At 41.3% G+C, this 20320-nt stretch overlaps 1 protein-coding gene across 13 annotated transcripts in view; it reads right to left on the bottom strand.

The window, feature by feature from the left end:
* ANKS1B (ankyrin repeat and sterile alpha motif domain containing 1B) overlaps positions 1-20320 on the bottom strand; it is a 1094885-nt gene that overhangs the window by 57400 nt on the left and 1017165 nt on the right. For 5 of the 13 annotated variants that reach the window (XM_059402276.1, XM_059402278.1, XM_059402283.1 and 2 more), the window contains exon 20: positions 4245-4319. The exons of 6 other annotated variants lie outside the window; for them this stretch is intronic. In XM_059402276.1, the coding sequence (XP_059258259.1) occupies positions 4245-4319 (75 nt within the window). The remainder of the gene's footprint in view (positions 1-4244; positions 4320-20320) is intronic. 2 more of the 13 variants (XM_059402277.1, XM_059402287.1) reach the window with 1 other exon arrangement.

Below are 20320 nucleotides of genomic sequence, written 5' to 3'. Positions count from 1 at the left end.
TGAAAATGTAGAAAATGTGGATTCCAAAGCTATTTTGAAGCTGAATGTAATAACCTTTAAGTGATAATATCTATAGTTAAAACTCTGGAAACATGCAGCCAGGAGTTCTTAATTAAAAGCTCTCCCCAAATCCAGCAAATCCTCTAGTCCGCCCCATTCACCTTCTTCCCCTCCCTCGAAAAAGCAACAACAACATAGCAAACAGGTGTTGTACATTTAAGTCACGGGTAACACTGTTAACAGAACAACAGAAGTTTGCACGCAACTCCGTGGAATGATACAAAAGGAGGAGCTGGTTGACGTTAAGATCTTTCGATCCAGTGTTTTCCGGGTGACAACAGAAACCAAGCATCAGATCATCACTTCAGCCCTGTCTTAGTTTAGCTTGAAGTATCCCTTGGCTGAGCTCAACAGGCAGTTCTCACAACAGCCTGAACAGCCATGGCAGGCGCTGGGGGTACCACGGGTTGCGGGGCAAAGGCTGGAAACAGGGCTGGGCGTGGGGATGAGTGGGGTGCAGCCAGGGTTATGGGGACATTTCAGGTGTTAGTACGTTAAGCATGCAAATCGTATGCAAACTCATTCTCTAGTTGCTGAATTAACTCAGGCACTTTTATAATTAAACTTCGATGTGAGTACCATACACGTCAAGCAGAACTACAGCCAAATGCTCATCCCAATATTCACACCATCCACACAAGTTGTAGCAGCCATTTTGGAAGAACGAGCCCCAGCACACAGCACCTCAGTCTGGAAATCATCCCGACCTCTTATTTGATAACCACTTGAAAAACGGGTGGCACATCCAATAAACTCAGTTTAGGCAGGGCCATCATCTGCTCTCTGCGACTCCACTTTGTCCCGAAATCACAAGCCACCTGCTTTGAATTCAGAGTGATCTGACAGGGCCTTCCTACATGCTGTGGGGGAGGGGAGGGAATGCTGCGGAAGAGAAATACAATCCCTCCTTTATGTTCTTTGTGGCCTTGAAACATTACTCCGGTCCAAATATTTTAAAATTCTCTATATAGGGACTGGATCTATCTGTCTGGAATAAGAACTGAGTTTTGTCATATGTAGGGCCTATTTCCAGATGTTCATTTTCAAAGACATAAACAGTGTTCTTAAGATTGAAGTTACAAAAAACATAAATGTACTTGCTTCCTGGAAATTCATCAGCTTATTATTATTGTGTTTCACTTTAGACCGAAGAATATTTATAAGGCACCACTTGCAGGTGTTCAGTCTTCCCTCTGGAGTTAGCTTTATGAGAACGGATGGATTTGGTGACACTACTGCCAGCGGGGGGTAGAGACTGGGCCTTGGGTTATAGCTTCAACTGGTCCATGGACAGTAAAAGAAAAAAAAAAGATTGGAGAGAATAATGTCCGTCCTGGACACTGGACAGCACCAGGAATGAACTATGGAGGAAGCGGTTAGGGCGGTACAGGGTAGGGACCAGTGAAAGAAACCACAAAGCAAATTAGGGTTTCTACCTCAGCTATACAATAATTTCAAATGGGGAGGCCCATTGTTAGGTCTTATAAAATAGTACACTCTTACCGAGATGGTACCTGTATTTCCTTAGGTAAAGTAATAAAAGTAATTCTCCAGGTAAGTTAATAAAATTAATTTAATAATTTCCCAGTTTTAAAAAATGTGTTAAATATGAAAAAAATCAAAGAGACCTAAAAAGTCTTTTGCCTCAAAGAATGGTTTATAATCAAACCTTACCCTCGACGAATAGTAGATTTAAACTTAGGGAACAGCGATGCAATTATATTTAAGTAGAATAACAAAACAGGAAAAGATTGGGGTAAAATTCTATTTTAAACTATTACTGACTGGCAGTACTCTTTAAAAGGCTTAAGTAATTACAGAAGAGAAATTCAGTGATTCAAGACACTCTTACTGAATGTCTCCAGGCTACTTTTTTAGAGCTTAAAATACTTAAAACTTTCCTTTATGTTCATGTATTGAATGATTTTAATATTCTAAGAATTTGGTCATGGCTTAAAACCTCATCTACTTGGTATGTATGTAGGTATTTCCTGTAGGATATTATCAATGAAACAAAGGAAAATGGACATCATGAAGTATCCTTTCCAGCTCGAATAAAAATTAAACTGTGAATATAGAGAAAAAACATAATTCGAGATTAGAGCTTTAAGTGGAAAATTGATTCTGTTGAACAGGTATTTACCAACTGCCAACTCGGCGTGCACAGTCTGGCGGAGTGTGAAGGGCTAAGGTGGGGCCATACTTAACATGATGTAATTAAATCAAATGTCTTTTATCCCACCAGCTGAAAAGTATAAAACCATTAACTGAATTTTGTTGTGACCCAGGAAAAAATTCACAAAAGTCTGCAGATAGATTTTTATTGGATGGCGGAGACTAAAATGCAGCTTTTCAACCTTGCTTTATTCCAAAGGTGTTACAGATGCATGACTTTTGGTTCAAATGTACCAGATACATAAGGCTAATGGAAAAACACTGTATTGCAGAATTCTCTCCTCCAAACACGGAAACTGAAGATACTACATACTCTCTATCCTCTGTGCATATGAAGGGAACATCATCTGTAATCTTATTTTCTTCTTGAGAAAAACATTTCCTAAGGATATCAGTAAATAATTAAAAGCCAGGGTTATGACTTAGTTTCCTAACATGAACAGAAAGGTATGGTATTTTTCAAGTCTTGTATTATTCTGAATTTTTTTTTTAAATTAGGATTTAATTGATTTTTTAAAAAATAGTAGCTTTTAAATCTTTTCTCCTAGGAACTGTTTCCACCTACCTGCTTATAAATTTAGATCTGAATATTAACAAACATTCTCTATTTCTTTAGAACACTTAATGAAAAACGAAAATGATCTTAAATGATGATTTTTAGGTTAAGGCTTCACTTTGAAGAATTCTGACAAATATCGATCAGAGATGAGCTACCCAAACATCCATAAGGTACAGGTGAAAGCATTTATTTTCTGTTATCTCTGAGGCTTTGAAGAATGTTCCCGAGAGCTGTACGCTTATAAATATGTATACATGGGTTTGGCTGTGAATGTAAGGAAGGGCCTCCTACAAACATTCACACACACACACGGAAGCAGGAGGCTGCAGCAGGTCTTTTGAAAATCTTCCAGAATCAAGAGTGCTAGTTTGGTCAAATGCAGCTGGTTATACTAAATTTGTTCCTTTGGATGATAAAGAGCAGAGATGGCCACTTCTCAACATGAAAAAGCACTGGTTAGCATTTATGGGTTCGGGAGGGACTGCTGGGTCACTGGAGCTTTGGTACCAGGCAACGTACAGACCCCATGAGCCCAAGAGCCAGAAGTCCCATGCACGGGGAGGGGTGTGCCTAGCGTGGCACCCCAAAGGGAGGCCCTGCACATGCCACCCCGAGAGCTCTGTTTAGTGATTCTCAACCAAATGTCTTAACCTCTCGGACAGCAGACTATCCGATGGGAAAAATTTAACAGGATATGAAAATAAGATTGTATTTTAAAATTCAAAACAGAAAAGACCAAATGTTAAAATGTCTATTTCCCAAACAAAACTGCTTTTTTTTTTTTTTAAAGTATGCAGAGGTAAGCTGTGAATATTTGAATATCATGCAGCTCAGAGTAAAATGGGTCACGATTTCCCACACATTCCAAAGACCAATTCAGTATTGTCCGATGGAAAAAGGCTGAGAACCACTTTGTAGCTCTAACAGTGTCTCTCCTGGCCAAAGTACTCCCACGCTTGCATAAATGTATACAGAATATCATGCAAATCAGACTCAAATATTTCTCACAACTGAAGCACATGAACCTTTGAGAACTTTTGGACACAATGGGTTGACTAGCCCATGGACATGGGGAAGTACGAGATGCAGAAGACTAACACTGATATATACATGTGTGTGTGTATATATATATATATCAATTTACCCTTTTCCTTCTTCCTGTGAAAGCAAGTTAACACAGACACCTGGGATGAAAGCCAAAACTCACATGGGACAGGTTTTAAACTGCAGACTTTAAAAACCAGGTATGTTTCTCATTTTAGGACAATGTTTGCACATCAACTGGTCACAAGGCACAGTGAATGAGGCATCAGAGACAAGCTCTCAGGAGTCGTGAGACAGCACAGAGTGTCTGCATTGCCAGGACACAGTACCTGCGGCTACTGACAACACTTTGCAACACATTACACAGTGCAAGTTCAGGAAAGAAAATAACCATTTGTAACCTTACATTATGAACCTGATGGATGGCTGAGAAAGGAAATCCAGCGTTCTGATTCGTCCATATCTCACAGACAGACGACTGCTGGTATAAACAGAAAACTATCTCATCTTGTCAATATTTAGAACATGGCAGCTACCAAGGTAGCATCAAGGAAGGGAAGGAGGAAAATAATAAAAAGCAAAGAATCACATTTCTTAAACACACACACACACACACACACACATTCAAAAAATGTTTTAGGTTGCCCAGGTTTAATAATTGGCTTCCAACATATTCTTTTGCTTAAAAGCCTTTTGGGTTGGCTGGGAAATAAAAAAGACCATTTAGGCATTCGTTTTATATCAAGGGAGATTACCAGTAGGTTCACATCTTGGAAAAAGCGAATTGTGTTTTACATTTGCCAAAGACAACGGAAATACCTTCCCTTTTCACATAATTCATTTCAGAGGATAAATATTTTCACGGAGTTCAAGAAAGATGGGAAAAAGCCTTTAGAGCAGAATAAATATTTTTGTTTTCTTATCTTCAATGACCAAAAGCAAGCAATGCAGTAAAATGACTTTCCTGACTCAGTCATTGCTCCATTTAATAAACCTAGAAGATCCTTCTCCCTCCAGAGTTCTCAAGGGCGGTTGACAGGGGAGAGGGGGAAGCATCAGTTGGCCACTCGGCAGTGGAGGGGCGTGAGGGGGGAGCAGGAGGAAGGATACTAGGCAGGGAGGAGTTGGGGTCAGGAAGCCACGGTCTGTTACTGAAGCAGACACTCTGGGGAACAGCACTAGGGAGCCTACAATGGGTCAGCTCCATCATCCCGACTCTCCACCACACCATTAACAAGCTAAGAATTAACAATTATTAAAAGGCAATCATGTTTTCTTTTTAGAACCAAATGCCAAGCTAGGAGGCCCTCCTCCCGGGAGTTACAGAAGAAACCACCAAATAAACCGAAGAGGCTCCTGGCTTGATCTTTACAGAGTTCTTTTCCTGAATTCCATCATTCTAAAAGACACCATGAAATTGAATCACAGAAAATGGCAGCATGCCTAAACTTACTCAGTAAGCACCGTGAATATCCCCAGAATTCACAAGTAGGCCGTACAAAGATCATGCCGGAAGGAGATAAGAACATAACCACAATATGGTTTAGAAGCCCGGTAAAGAACAATCGCATCAGCAAATGAATTATGGAAAAGAAACTTATCCCTGGCTAAATGTTATCCCTACCTTCACCCTCCCAGAAATGCTCACCAGAAACTCAACATCTCCCTGTCCAGTGCCAGTGGCATCCCCCCCAGCCCCGCCCCAGACATCTTTGCTTTCCATCTCTTCTGTCCTCTGGATGGCTTGCTGGGGACAGATTGTTAGGTAATTGGCATCCCGTTAAGGAAATAAGATCCTTGGGGTCTGACCGAAGGCAAAAGCAACCATCTCCCACTTAAACCAGCTCTGCTACTCAGTTCCTTCTCTAGACTTCCTGGTATTCTCTCCACAGGGAATCTTCCTCTTCTTCCCTTTCAAAAATTCAGTCTCTAGCAGGTTAAGTCTTGTGCCCATTAAATCCCCAGCCTCATCTACAATAGCTGGCATCTGATTTAAATATACGAACTCCATGCTTTGGTGGGATTACCATCTTAGCTGGCACAAACGGGCATGCAGCAGAAGGATAGCCCTCACCTTCTCAGTACTCTCATCCACATTTCTGAGCTCATTGTTTCACAACTTTCACAGACTTAAAAAATAAAAAAAAAGTAGTTATTCACCTGAGAGGGAGAGAGACGAGAGAGAGGGAGAGTGGGTGTGTTGGGGCGGGTGGTGTTTGCAGCGGGAAAGGGAGAGAAAATCTCAAGCAGATTCCCCGCTGAGTGCAGAGCCCAATGTGGGTCTCAATCTCACCAGCCTGAGATCATGACCTGAGCCAAAAAGCAAGAGTCGGCTGCCTAAGCGATTGAGCTACCTAGGAACCCCAACTTCCACAGACTTTGAATACTAGAAGTAACTAACCCAGGAACCACTTGTCATTGGACAGATGAAGACACTGAGATTCAGAAGTGGCTTGCTCAGGTGACACAGGGCAGTGTCACAACATGTCAGTCTGGGACGGCTGGGAAGGAGTGCCGGCCCAGTCTCCCCTCCCTGATGGGCACCAGGCCACTTGACAGTTGGGGCAGACCCCATAATTTCCTGGTCACTTTGAGTCACTAAGAATCCATTTTGTTACAAACAAACAAACAAACAAACAAACCCAATATCACCTGATTTAGACCTTGCTTCCCTCACCACAGGTCAGGCTTGAGACTTAAAAAACCCATGGAGGCTTGATTTGTACTTGGTCTTCTCCTTCCTTCTTCCACCAGGAGTAGGGAGGAGTGGGGTGGTATGGTCAACTGTGGATACCCCCCACCCCAAGCTCTACCTCCTTCATGCCCTTTGTTGGGGAGGGGAGTACTGGAGAAGGACAAGGGCCTCTTTTCTTATTCAGCTATGGCTGAATTCTCTGACGGCTTGTACTGCTTCTCAGAATAATGCTAATATGGCCTCCGATGTCCTCTTGTAGCAGGTGCAATCATCCCGGCCTACACAGGTTCTACTGTGTTTCCGTGTAAGATCTTTGGAGGCCTCTTCTGGGGAAGGAGATGGGGTCCCCACTGCACGATTCCTGATGTAAAAATTATGTCTCCAGCTTGACTTCTTCCAAACTCTACTCAGCCCTCCTAGCGCCCATGCTCACCCGCTGGATAGGACACAGGAGAGAGGGTATAAGCCAGCCTCCTCCTGGCGCACCCACCCGCATCACACAAACATACGGCCTGGCCGTGCAACCTGTGACCACTCCCCTCTCTGCCAGGACATGGCCCTCCAGTTCTCTCCTCTTCAGCTCAGGTTGGTGCATCTGCCTATTAGAAGTCCGACTGTGGAATGCGATGCCAGTTTCCTCTTCTGGCACGTTCCCCCACTCTGCATGAGCCGTCCTCTTAGAGCTCTTCCCACCAGGCTCTGAGTGCATGGGGACACCTGTCTCCTCCTGTGCCCTCTCCTCAGTGGCTTAGGTCTCTGTCCTTCCCCAACACCAATCTTTTGCCTATTCACACAGGCAGCTGCCAGTGACTGGGCTCACCACCTCCTGGTCAATCATGAAGAGGGTAGTTGTCTCCATTATGGGCAACTTTCTCTTGAGAATATTCAGTACTTAGTTACTCCAGGAAATTTCCCACTTAATGTCTTATTACACGAGTATTATCTTCCAACAGTGAGAGAAAGTTACCAGAGAGTTAAGAAGGGAAGAGACTCATACATCACTTAGTTTATTTTTTTAAATTCACATAAAATTTTTCTCAATGAAGAAAAAAACTCTACCTCTGGTCACATACACTGAACAGAGTTTGTATGTGGCTTATATACATCTGAAAGATGTTACAATAATTATTTTCATTTATGAGCTATGTCTTAAACTTAGAAAAAAGTAAAACCTCTATAAGTTCCAACAATTAACTGACTCAAAACAAAGGGTTAAAAGTCAGATTTTTAAAAAAGAGTTGGGGGAAAAAAGACAGTTAATTGTGTTTTAGTTGTGGAGGTTGCTGAAGAAAATGCTGATACATTTCAGATATCACAGTCATTCTGTTGGCAATAAATAATTTATCAGGCTCAAAGAGCAGTTACTCTAGGTAGATTAGCTGTAACTGGCATCTTCATAAGATAAAATGTCTCTTCTTCTAGACACATGGTTATTAGACTGAGTTTTGGAATGAGGCTTTTTTTTTTTTAATGCAAAAGAGTTTCCATCACAGATTTTCATTATATTTATGAAGATAATATTTCACAGTACAATGTGTATTGAAGAGCTGAGTTCTGAACGGTTCTGGGAAAGAAAAAATTGGTGATTTTACTGGGAACCCACATTCCTAGAACAGCAGTGATTTAAATCTAAGTTTTAATTGAGCTTTAGAGTGTCTTCATTTGTAAAAAATAATAATAGTACTTGACCTACTTATTTTGCCAGGTTGTTCTGCAGCTCATGGTAAGCTACATGAGAGAGGGAATTTTTTTTAAGCTAAATTTCTAGCACCTAGAACACAGAAGGCCATCAAGCATATTTACTGAATCACTGGAACTGTAGAATGTGTTCAGAGTTTCTTTACAAAGAGTAAAGCAGGACTGGAACATTAATTACTACTATTCATTATCATTTGTAGTTGGTTTGCGCTTCTCGCCACTTGGGCTTTTTTAGTCAATGACATCACTGCTGACACATTTCTGGTGAATGCATCAGAAATGAACCTTGAAGAGTTCTTGTTAGAATGGTTCTCATTTTTCCTGATAAAGGCTGACACAGGGTTTCTCACTTTGTTGAAGGGAGAAGGAATATTTGTAATAGTATACCTATGCGTTAAAGGCCTGCTTATACTGAGCTTGGAATCAACATCCTTTTCATTTGCTTATTTCTCAGGCCAACTTAGTTTACCTCAACCTGAATTACCATGAAATCCAAATAAATGGGGATTAAGGAAAGATACAGTAGTCTTATAACTGAGATATAGTCAATAATTGAATGTGGATTTCTTTGATGAAGCAAAGGCATATTATGTTATGTTTCTCCTGGCTCTGGAAATGTTTTCTTAAAATACAACACATGTCTCATTCTTGTCACTATCATGTACCTCAGGTTACCAGGAATTTAGTTCAGAAAATACAACACATCTGCATTCCAATCTAATGACAAAATGTAAAGTGTAGTACTTATCTTCAAGGTTTTCTTCCTGAAGGAAGGCTTTTTGTCTACTCAACTGGTAGCAATCCAGTAGTTTATGACATATTCTCTCTTCCTACTCATCCATTTCCCCCTCTTTACTGGAACATTCTCAAACAGTACTGTAACATCTTCTAATAAAAGCAAACAGACTCCTTCCTTTGACCCAATATCCTTCTTGAGCTCCTATTCAATTTCTGTTCTTTAAGAAGTAAAATGCCCCAAGAGGTGCCTGTGTTTTCTCCATGTTCCCTTTTCCTGTCCCCACTTGAGCCCGTTCTACAGAAACTGTTTTTCTCTATACCCTCCACTCTGCCTAATCTGACACTTCATTTTCCTTGACATCTGACACTTGATCACTCCTTCCATTTCTTGGCCTCCTTTGCTGGTTTCTATAAGTGGTCATCTTCCCATCATCTTCCCATCCCTGGAGCATCAGTTCTTGATCCTTTGTCTTCTCTGGCGACACTAGGTGGTGTTACCCAGTCCTGACTCTCACATTCGCATCTCCAGTCTAGACCTCTCCCCTGAGCTCCACACTCGGATACCCAGCTGTCCTCCTGATGCTGCTCTACTTTGATCATTAACAGGCATCTTAACCATAAAGCAAATGCCCAAACCAAGCTCCTGTTTACCTCGCCTTCCCCATAAGCCTTGTCTCAGCAAACAGCAACCCCCGTCTTCCAGTTGGAGCCATATCCTTTTGCTCATATTTCTCATCCAGCCTAGCACCAAATCCTGTGGAATCTACTTCTAAAGTCTTCTCACCCTCCTATCTCTGCCTGGTCCAAGCCACTACCTTTTCTCACTTGGATTATTCCATTAGCTTGCAAACTGGTCTTGTTGCTTTCATCCTCATCCCCTTAGTGCTTTTTCTCAATACAACAGCCAACATGATCTGTTTGAAATGAAAGCTGCATCATGGCACTCTGCTCCACTGAACTCACAGGAAGATCCACAGTGCTAATGAGGATGGCCTTTGAGCATCTCCATCTACCAGCACCCAGCCCTGGCCTCATCTCTCTGTCCACCTCTCCTACTCTTCTTCGTGTTTACTTGGTCCTGGACAGCAGTGCACATTCCCACTTCAAGCCTCTGCATTTGTCTCCCCTTCTGCCTGAAATGCTCTTCCTCCAGCTACTGTGGGACTAGCTCCCCCATTTCTTGCAGGATCTACTCCAATGTCACCTTCTCAGAGAAGCCTTCCCTGAGCATCCAGCATATTATGTCCAAATTCAGTCTATATTTTCCACACTGTAAAAGGATTATTCTTTCAAGCAGAAATTGAACATTCAAAAAAAGTTTAGAGTATAGGAATCCATCTACCTGGCACCATGACATCATTCCAAGATAGTTACTACAACTTCTGAGCACAAGGCATGGGTCACAAAGTGACTATGGAATGCACATTGTTATGGACACAATCCCTTTTCCACCATCAGGACCAGCAGTAAACTGGGATTCAGAGGCTATTGAGACTCATGGTGGGTCTTGGAAGGGAGCAAGCTGACAAGAGCTCCATCGACTCACCAACACCAATTAGATTCTGAAAACCTTCCAGGAGTCTGCCAACACTTTGTAGGCTAGTTTAATAAAGAAATGTGTATGAATAGAGCCCTCCGGTCAGATTCTACCAGAGATGAAATTTTCTGCCTTGTTCTAGCCCTGGAAAAAATTGTCTTTTTCTCTGTTTCTCCCTTATATTTGTCATAATTCTTTCACACTTCGGGGTGTTTGAAAATTGACCAGAAAGAATCCGACAAGAAATAGGAAAGGTTCAGGGTGAGAGCTAAAGGTATAATGAAGTCCATGCCTTCTCTTGGATGACAGCACTTCTAAAATAAAACAAAAACAAACTTGAAGAGTGAACAAAACAGCTTCAAAGGCAAAAGAAGAAAGGGCACCCTAACAAAAGAAGGCTCGGTCAGCAGCCAGAGGACTCAGCAGCTCCTTGAGCAGAGACTAAAATGAGATCTGTCAAAAAGAGGAGTCAAAGAGACTCGGGCAAGAACTAATGCACCCCACACCTCTGCATCTTTTCTTCCAGCAGCGACAGCCCCGCAGCCTATGGGGCTTCCACGGGCACTAACGGAAACACTGCCTGGAAATCAGAAACCCTTGGTTTCTCCTGAGTTGCCCAGGGGCCATGGGCCAGCCTTAGATCACTTCCATCTCCCTGACATGGATTCAGTAATGACCCTCTACTCCCCTCCTGTGAGCTCTACGATTCGAACACAGCCCTCAAACAACGTATGGGATTCTTCTTTTCAACTACACTCGAATGTCTCAAGTTCAGGGTTTTTCTAAGTTTTTATATGTTTGCCACTGACTCAAGAAAATGCTGTTTCCCATCATTTCTCCACCTCCCCGAAGAGCAGTCCTATCAAACCTTCATGATCGTGACCTTCCCCTGGAAGTGAAATGTCAGCCCATTCTCTCTGGGTTCTCTCTGGGTGACGCACTATGGCTGGCATCAGCATTCATCAATCTGGCAAAAGTGGGAACTAAATACCAGTTTTGGTCCCATCCTAAGTCCATCGGCATGATACAGATTTGGATGATAAATTCCTGTTGCTTGCCCAAATTTACAGGTTTCTCTCTTTCCCTGCTTCCCGCCCTCCTTCCTCCCTACTGTTCTTGTTAACAGATTCTGGTGCTGACAGCACATGAAATAAGCCCTCAGCTACCAAAGTAGGAAAGAACATACAGGCTAGGTGATTTCTGTTATTCATTTGCAGAGATCATATATAACCTGCATTCCCTAATATGACAGTTGTAGCCCTAAATGACAATACACAATTATTTATGAGATCTCTTCAGAAAAACGAAAGCAGAGAGAAAAAAGAACACTGTGCAGTCGAGATCGTAATGTACAGCTCCCCAGGTTCTCTGCATGTTGCAGGGAACTGAAGTCAATCGGAATCATGCTATTTATTGCAAAATCGGCTGTTTTACTGGTTCTACCTCCAACTTTGGATGCCACCGTTACTGATGCATTTTTCAGAACTAAGAAGCAGAAATATTAATAACTCATTCAGAAAAGCAGTGATCAGCTTTTTTTTTTTTTTTTTTATCATAACATGGATTGATGCGAAGGAACCGGCTTTTGCAGAGTAATACTGTTCTTTGCCTGTAACATCTTTTTTATACATTATGTTCCTTTCTGGCAAACTGAGGCTGTCGTTTTCTTTACTTAAGCCCATTATTTAGCTAGACATTCAACATTGTTTCTTGCCTCTGGTCAAAAGAGAGGTATTGGACAAGGCCATTCATTCACCGACGTTGAGACCCCACGACTTCTCCATATTATTCATGTGGAAAATATGGAAAAATGAGGTCTAGTTGAGTGATGATCTTACATGATGCTGACCTAAGAGGTCTCTGGTAGAAGACTGCAGTTTTTTCCTTGGTTCTGTCTGTTCAATACTGAAATCACCGCATTGGGGAAATTACTTGAAAGGCATGCTTGTTTGAAGTAAGCATTTTAAATTAGCACATGTCATAGTTGGGGAGGATCACTGATGCACTGAGTGTTGGCTAAGCTTTAACAAGACATTGATAGCCTAGGATTATTGGGCAAACAACTGAATAAAACTTTATTCTGGAAAGGAATAATGTAAATGTAAAATCCTGCATTATGGTTAAACACAGACACAGAAACACACACAGACACACACCCACACACACCCACACACACACACCCCAACGCTGAGGGCTGAGGTTGGAGGCATGGCTCATAGCCATTGGTAAAAGCTGGGACATTTTCATGAAGAAAAGCTCAGTAGGAGTTAACAGATGTTACTGAGGTCAAGCATGAACATCAACAAAGCAGATGTGACAGATGTGACCAGAGATTCAGGATGCTGAGGGGTCCACATCCCACTTCTCAGAATGATATTGGCAAGGAGCCACGTATGATGAACAGAGTAAGGGGAAGACATCAAATTCTCTTTAGTCTTACAGAACTGTTCTCAGCAAAAGGGAGCAGATTTATTCTTCAATTTTTCTAAGCTAAGTATGTAATAGTTATAGGAAGGCTTATTTCAATTCAACGTAAGGCAAAAGTTCTATCACAATTTTTCCAGAGAGATGGGACTGTTTCACAAAGTCAGGGTCACCTTCCCAGGGACAAGGGTAGGCAGAAACTTGTAGCTGTCCATTTGGGATGTATTAGGAACAGTCCTGCATTATGTCACAGCCCGTTCCCATCCTAAGATTTTCTGCTTTTCTTTAGCAGATGCACAGAAGAATCTTCTAGTCATTAACACAAGTTACTGCAAATCTTTGTGATGCTGTATTCAAACTTCATTGGAAACCCCTATAGAAAAGGGGTCTCGCCATTTCATAATTGTTTACATGAAGCAATTGTTTGCTACTCCTGATTTGTAAAGAATAAGAAAACGGATGTCAAGAGCGAAGGATTTTCTTGACAAAGTTTTTTCATGCTACTTTGGAGGTTCAATTCTCTACTAATCTTGCATTTACCTAAAACGTTAGACAGTATTAATAGAATCTGTCACAGGACTCAAAACGTTGCACTAGAACTTATAGAATGTGTCGTGTCTAGAACTTACAGAATGCGTCGTGTCTGCTGAAACCCAGTTTGGAGAGAGACAGTGCAGGTGTTTATCAACACAGTGGTCAAAGCTCAGGTGGGAAGCTTGATTGCCTAGGTCTAAATCCTGCCTCTACTTCTTACAATCTGTGTGGCCTTGGGTAAGCAACATAAACTCTCCATGCTTTGGGAGTTGTATTAATTATACATTGTAAGTTGTATTATAAGTTGTATGAATCATTACTGCCTCTGGCAATAATGGTATTCAGTTAACTTACCAGATCTACTAGGCAGGGGCTGTTCCAGATAATTCTTCTAAAAGATTTGAGACCATCCCAATTTGTGTCTCATCTGGGGATCCTAGAAAACTGTGGCTTTGTGGTGCCTATAACCTTGTGCAAAGAAATCTGGTCAACAAGCATTTACACAGTGTTCAGTATAAGGAATTTTAAAATGATGAAGAAAGAGTCGGGCCTTGCTACTACATAGCCAACATACACTTCACTGTATGAGAAAAAAAAGTTTAAATATAAAAGATAATGATAGAATTTGATATATGCTAACTCATCAAGTATTTGAAAGTATTTAAATAAGGGTATCATCCATGAATCCTTTCCAAAGAGCTCCAATGTTAACTGGGTTATGACACAGATAGAAACTTCTTAGAGTATTCAAACACCTATAGTATTTGAAGTACTAATAGTATTCCTAAGAACTATTGTGTCCATACCAGTGGAGAGATACCAGTTAGGGCTTAGGAGCTGGAAAGTAGAAGTAGTTTTGTAAAGCACAGTTAGGTATTATGAGCTTTACTCCACAGTATGTTTATTCCCAGTTGGTTGTTGAAAAAGCATACTGTAGAGGTTTTCTCAAAATAATGATACTTTTGATAAAACAGCCCAAACATATAGCTTTAGAATTTGTAAAATAACTTTGACAACTACTCCTTTACTTGTGCCTCACAAAAAATAATGTGAGGTGGGCATTCATTTCATTTTAGGAAAAGAAACGATTCTGAATGGCTAAAAAGGCTTGCTCCAGTTTATAGATGTAAGAGATACCAGAGATGGGATTCTTAACCCTGATCTCATGGCTTCAGGTCTGGTATTTTAAAAAAAGCTTGTCAAATTATAAATATGAACCACTGAAATCAATACTCATGTGATATGACAGTTTTCTATCGGACATTCTCAGAATGTTCAAGCGGATCTGTCCACTTTTGCTATTTCTGCTGCATTCCCATTCCTGGTCTTGGCGCTCTGACGGTCCCTGGGAGGGGTCTCTTCCCACCCTTCAATCTGTGTGGTGCACCAGGAGGGAGCCAAAACCCCGTTCAGACACATGACCTGTGCCTGGCTAATCATGTCACGTGCGCACGCGCACACACATACACACATACACACACACACATGCACGCACTACATAATACAGACACAACCTCCTTTGTAATTTGCTCTGGACAGATAAGTGATCCAAAACAGACTGATCTGAACAAATGGGACTCAATCCTGGGCCTTTTTAGGGGGAGCTCTTGGAAAAAGAAGGCCTCTTTCTTATAGTTTCAAGTTAAGTAGAAATTGGATTTGAAATTCCCTCATCATAGAGAAAGCCTGTTTGGGAGAAGAGCCAACCCAGAGGGGAGCAGAGCTGAGACATGAAGAGCCAAAGAGCAAGACATCACAGGAGCACTGGGACCCAGACTCACCTGAACTTTGCAGTGAAATGACTCGAACACATGCCCTTTTTAATTTAAGACACCTTGAGGCGGATTTTTGTTACTTGCATGTATCTAGAAGAGTCCCTACTGGTATAGGACTTCAATCATCTACAAATGGGATTAACTGAGAGAGGACTGCATAATCAGCCCTATTTCCTCTAGACATGAACCCCCTCCCTTTTTTTAACATTTGAAAAAGAAAAGTAAGAGGGCGAAGGGGAATAAGAGAATTCTCCTACCCTTGAAAATTTATCAAGGTCAGGTTACAACAACCAAAACTCTGACCTGCAGACCCAAGAACTGGACTGGATATAACGAGAAACATTCCAAAGATTTAACAAGTGGAAAAATAGCCTAGTGGCCCTCTTTGTGAATAAGCTACTCACTGTCAGCAACCCTAAGGCACCACTAAATATCACAAGGTCAATTCCACCAAAATAGGGTTTTTATATAGAGTCAGATTTCTTATTTATTCAGTTGAAAATAGGATGTTTTATACTGATTTTTTTTTTTAATCCATGGTCTGTTTTTAACGGGGAACATTCACTTTGGTTAAGGACCAGGACACTGAGAGAAGCTGGAGACATCAAAGCTTCTCCAGCAAAAATCAATGGAGATGTTTAGGTCTGACTGGCATATGTCAGAACAAACTCCTGGTCATCTAATTTGCCTCACTGATGGACTTGACAGAGAATGAAAGAATCCAGACTTGTAAGATGAGCATCAAAACCTAAAAAGGAATCCCTCTGAGTGATTCTCCTACTTCTTCCCATGATTTTTTTTTTTTTAAAACTTGATGCACAGGATAGATAGTGACACTTCAAAGTTTCCCAAAAGATACTTAATCACACTGGAATTTCCCTCTGCAAAGTTGTCACAGGGAGAGAGCAGTGTATATTTTGAGAAGAGGCAATTAACCGTCCACATTAATAAACGAAGTGTACACACACCAGGTTTAAATTCCAACTATGAAAGCCACGTTTCCCACTTCTGCTTGGTGCAATGCCTTTGGGAATCGGTGGCTGGTGGTCCAGAGCTCTTGGCTAGAATCGGGGCACAGTTCTCATCAACATCCCAAGTTATATCTGAAACTGGTACGTCAGCCTATCAGCCTGACAAGCTGTCAGATCGGAAGCTCCTGATGGAAGAGCTTACTGAGTTTATTCTGAACCTTCTTATTTGGTTTTATATTATCTGTCTGCGCTTGAGTATTAGGAGTTGCTCTTAAAACCTTCATGGAAGAAACTTTTGAAGTCACGGACAGGCTGAGTCTTTCTGAGTAGAGGCTAGGCAATAACAGTCTAAACTAAAAACTAGCCATTAACTTAGGAGCATTTTTAAAAAATCCGATGTTAACACAGTAACAAGAAACCTTGTAAGCTGGGGGCGAAAAATCGCTTCTGTAAAATGCTGTTCCTTGAGCACAGTTGTGCTATTTTATGGAGGCTGATTCTGTAAACTCCCATAATGCCAGAGCAGTGGGTAAAATTTCTACAAACAAGACTTTCTCTCCCAGGGGAAATAGGAAAGAACAAGTTACCATCTTCCTTCTTGCCCAAAGATGGCTAAGCTTTTGCTTCATGGCTTGGGATAGCCATGCCTCTCTAGCCAATTTGGTGGGCTGTATGATTCAAGCAAGCTGTAAATTTCACTTAAGGAAAAAGTAGTCCCTCTTTCTCACTTCATGTTTTACCAGACCACGTTAAAATAGTAATAGCATGCCATTACTCTAAATTTGCTACATACTTTTTTTTAAAGTTTTTATTTAAATTCCCACTAGTTAACATATTAGTTTCAGGTGTGCAATGTAGCAATTGGACGTGTCTATCCATCTCCTGATGCTCCTCGCAAGGGGAGGGGTGTGAGGGGATGGGTTAAACAGGTGATGGGGACTAAGGAGTTCTACATACTTTTGTAGCCTGAATTGGTAGAGACTTATTCCACCTATCCTCTGACTCTCCTGGCTTTGTGATCACTGCACAGACTGCCTTCTCCATCATGAGGGAGGCTTCTCGGCAGCCTTTAAATTTATGCAACTAAAATAATAAGGAGCAAAATTCCAATTCCATCGTCCATATGTATTCGAGGCACGGTTAATACTGGAACAAAAAGACGGTATATACAGAATGCTACAACCATCTGAGTGAGCACTTACTTTTCTAATATCTTTGACATTCACCGGCCCCGTGATGAACCCCATGATTGAATTAGGGACTGACAGGTGATATATACCCTAAGTGAGAGTCATATCATCTCCGTACTAACACAGTGACTTACAGGTTAGAATATGCTTTCGCACGAATCATCTTATCTGATACACACAAATCCCAGAGGCAGGCTGTATCCACATTTTAAACAAAGCTGAAGTTCAGAGAAACCACATGACTTGGTACAGATCGCACAGCCAGAAAAAAACCAAATCCGAACTCTAATGGAAGAAGCTGCTAAGGAAACAGCTTCCAGTGGTTGCAGAAAACAAAGGACTTCTCTGGATGCACCCGAAGCTCCATACCTCTGGGCGAAGCTTTCGCAAACATGGGGGAAGGGCAGAGTTCTGCCAAGATGTGCACAGGGGTCTGCACTAAAAGGCTCAACAAACAATTGTTATAGTTGTGCATTAAAGGGTTTTATGGTGACACATAAAAAAGCTGATTCAGTAAGTTTCTACTAAACTACTAGTGATTTTATCCTTGTTCTGGTTGCTGTGCCTACACCGGTGTAATCTATTTTAGCATAGGAGAAATCTGTATTTGTTGAACTGTTATTAAAATGTTTTATATCGGGGTGCCTGGGTGGCTCAGTGGGTCAGGGCCTCTGCCTTCGGCTCGGGTCGCGATCCCAGGGTCCTGAGATCGAGCCCTGCATGGGGCTCTCTGCTCTGAAGGGAGCCTGCTTCCACCGATCTCTCTCTCTGCCTGCCTCTCTGTCTACTTGTGGTCTCTGTCTGTCAAATAAACAAATAAAAAATCTTTAAAAAAAAATAAAAATAAAAAAATAAATAAATAAAATCTTAAAAAATAAAATGTTTTATATCACATAAAAATATTTCTATCATTTAAGACACACCACAGGGTATTAGGAGCCATAGAGAAACCAGGCTATGGTCAGGTAGGTGGAGCGTGAGTCCGGGCTCTGCCATACACTAGCCAGGAGGCAAACGCCTTACCGCCCTGGGCTTGCTTGAGTCTGCACGATGCTCCATGGTGAGGATTAGGTAAGACAGAACACATGGACTTCCAGGGCAGGGCTTCTATCTGGTCCCATTTCCATTTCTCCTCTTTTAACAGTATCAAAAGAACAGATCTTTGTAGAACTCATATAATATGTAAAATGCTTTCAAATAAAGAAGTAACGAATCACTTGTACTTATTAAGTAATATTAGTAATATTGCTTGGATCAAGAAACATTAGACTTCCGGCTGAATCAGCTTTCCACTGACTGAGGAGCAATGCACACAAAGCCTTCACAGTGCCTTACATAATCCCCAAGCAAGTTCTGATTTGATTTCTTTCTGCTTGTGTGACCCGGACCACGCAAGTCATGTGGTTTCCCAGCCTCCTTGTCTTTAAAATGCATATAATATCTATTTCTCGGGTTTGCGTGCATCAGATAAGGTAACTGTCCCCCAATACTGATATTCTTTTTAGATGAGAGCCTTCCAAACACAGGGACTTCTACGCTGTGGATTTTCCTCATTAATATCAAGCTAAAATTTGTGCAAAGACTTGCATTTCTCTTACTACTTAGGAGACCTTTTTATTTTGTGAAAACAGAAGCAGGTTTCATCTTTCCCTGAGTATTTTTTGGTAAATGAAGACCTTCTATAAATGGTGATAAGTTTCATATCTGGAAACTCTTTTTCCTTTCTCTGTAACTTTGGAGAATATGGTCCCTAAACTTGATTAGCTCCACTATTCTCCTTTATTATTCATTTTTAGGATATTCTTTTAAAAAATACTTAATTTATTCATTTACGAGAAAAAAGAGAGAGAGCGCATGGCAGAGGGAGAAGCAGGTTCCCCGCTGAGCAAGGAGCCCAATGCAGAACTCGATCCCTGGACCCTGGGATCATAACCTCAGCCGAAGGCAGACACTTAACTGACTGAGCCACCTGGGGCCCTAAGAGTATTCTGACTTCTAAATAACACTCAAGAAAATTTCTAAAGATTGTGAGTCGGCCCTAAACACTGGAAACAGTTGTCTCCCTTCTGATCTATTTTCCGTATTTTCGCTCGCTTTTTCATCTCTACAGACCTCGGACTGAGCAGCTCGTCTGCCGTGTGCAACACGCACATGAGTAGTTGTGTGGGATAGATCGTTTGTACTAAAAGGAGATAACAGATGTGAAAGCACTTGAAAATTTAAAAGCTCTGCGTTGTTATTATACAAATGTGAGTGTGACATTCATTTATTAGAGCTATGGCAATGTGGGAGCACCGTGGAGCTTCTGAGCTAATGAGTCCAATTTAGAACTGTAGGCTGGAAAACAATGTTTTCAGCATGATGGAAACCCATTGTTTAGGTGTGATTATATCATTACATTCGGTGGGTTAAAAAACGTTCTTAGTACTGAACTTAACTCTGTCTCTCACATATTTCTTTAACATGATTTGATGCCAGAATATTGCTTCTATCTGAATAAAAGCAAACAATAGTCACAATAGTTAAAATCTTTTGTATTTCAAGATGGTTTTTCATATTGGTTCGAGTTGAACACAAGTAATTAAACATCATCCTAGTGTTACCTTTGAAAATCATTTGCCAATGAAATTAAATAGTGGAGGGGACATTGAATTCACCTCAATTTAACTTTAAGCATTGGCTTTTCCAAGTGAAGGAAAGCGCTTCCACACATTTATTGAGCAGACCTTAAGAAGGCAACATTCTTCTAAAATACTGCCACCACCAAGAACTTAAGGTTTCTGGCCTATGACTAGAATTCAGGTTGCTCTGGTGGGGCCTCTGCTATTTGGAGTAAAGGGGTTTCTTGGAACGTGGAACTGGCCTGGTGATTTTCTATTAATTGCATTTTCCTTTCCTTTGAGTAAGAAAGCCTGAAGAT

The sequence above is a fragment of the Mustela nigripes genome, chromosome 6 (assembly GCF_022355385.1).
Source record: "Mustela nigripes isolate SB6536 chromosome 6, MUSNIG.SB6536, whole genome shotgun sequence".
Lineage (NCBI taxonomy): Eukaryota > Metazoa > Chordata > Mammalia > Carnivora > Mustelidae > Mustela > Mustela nigripes.
Note: the sequence above shows the minus strand (reverse complement) of the source record. Positions and strands in the feature narration are given on the sequence as shown.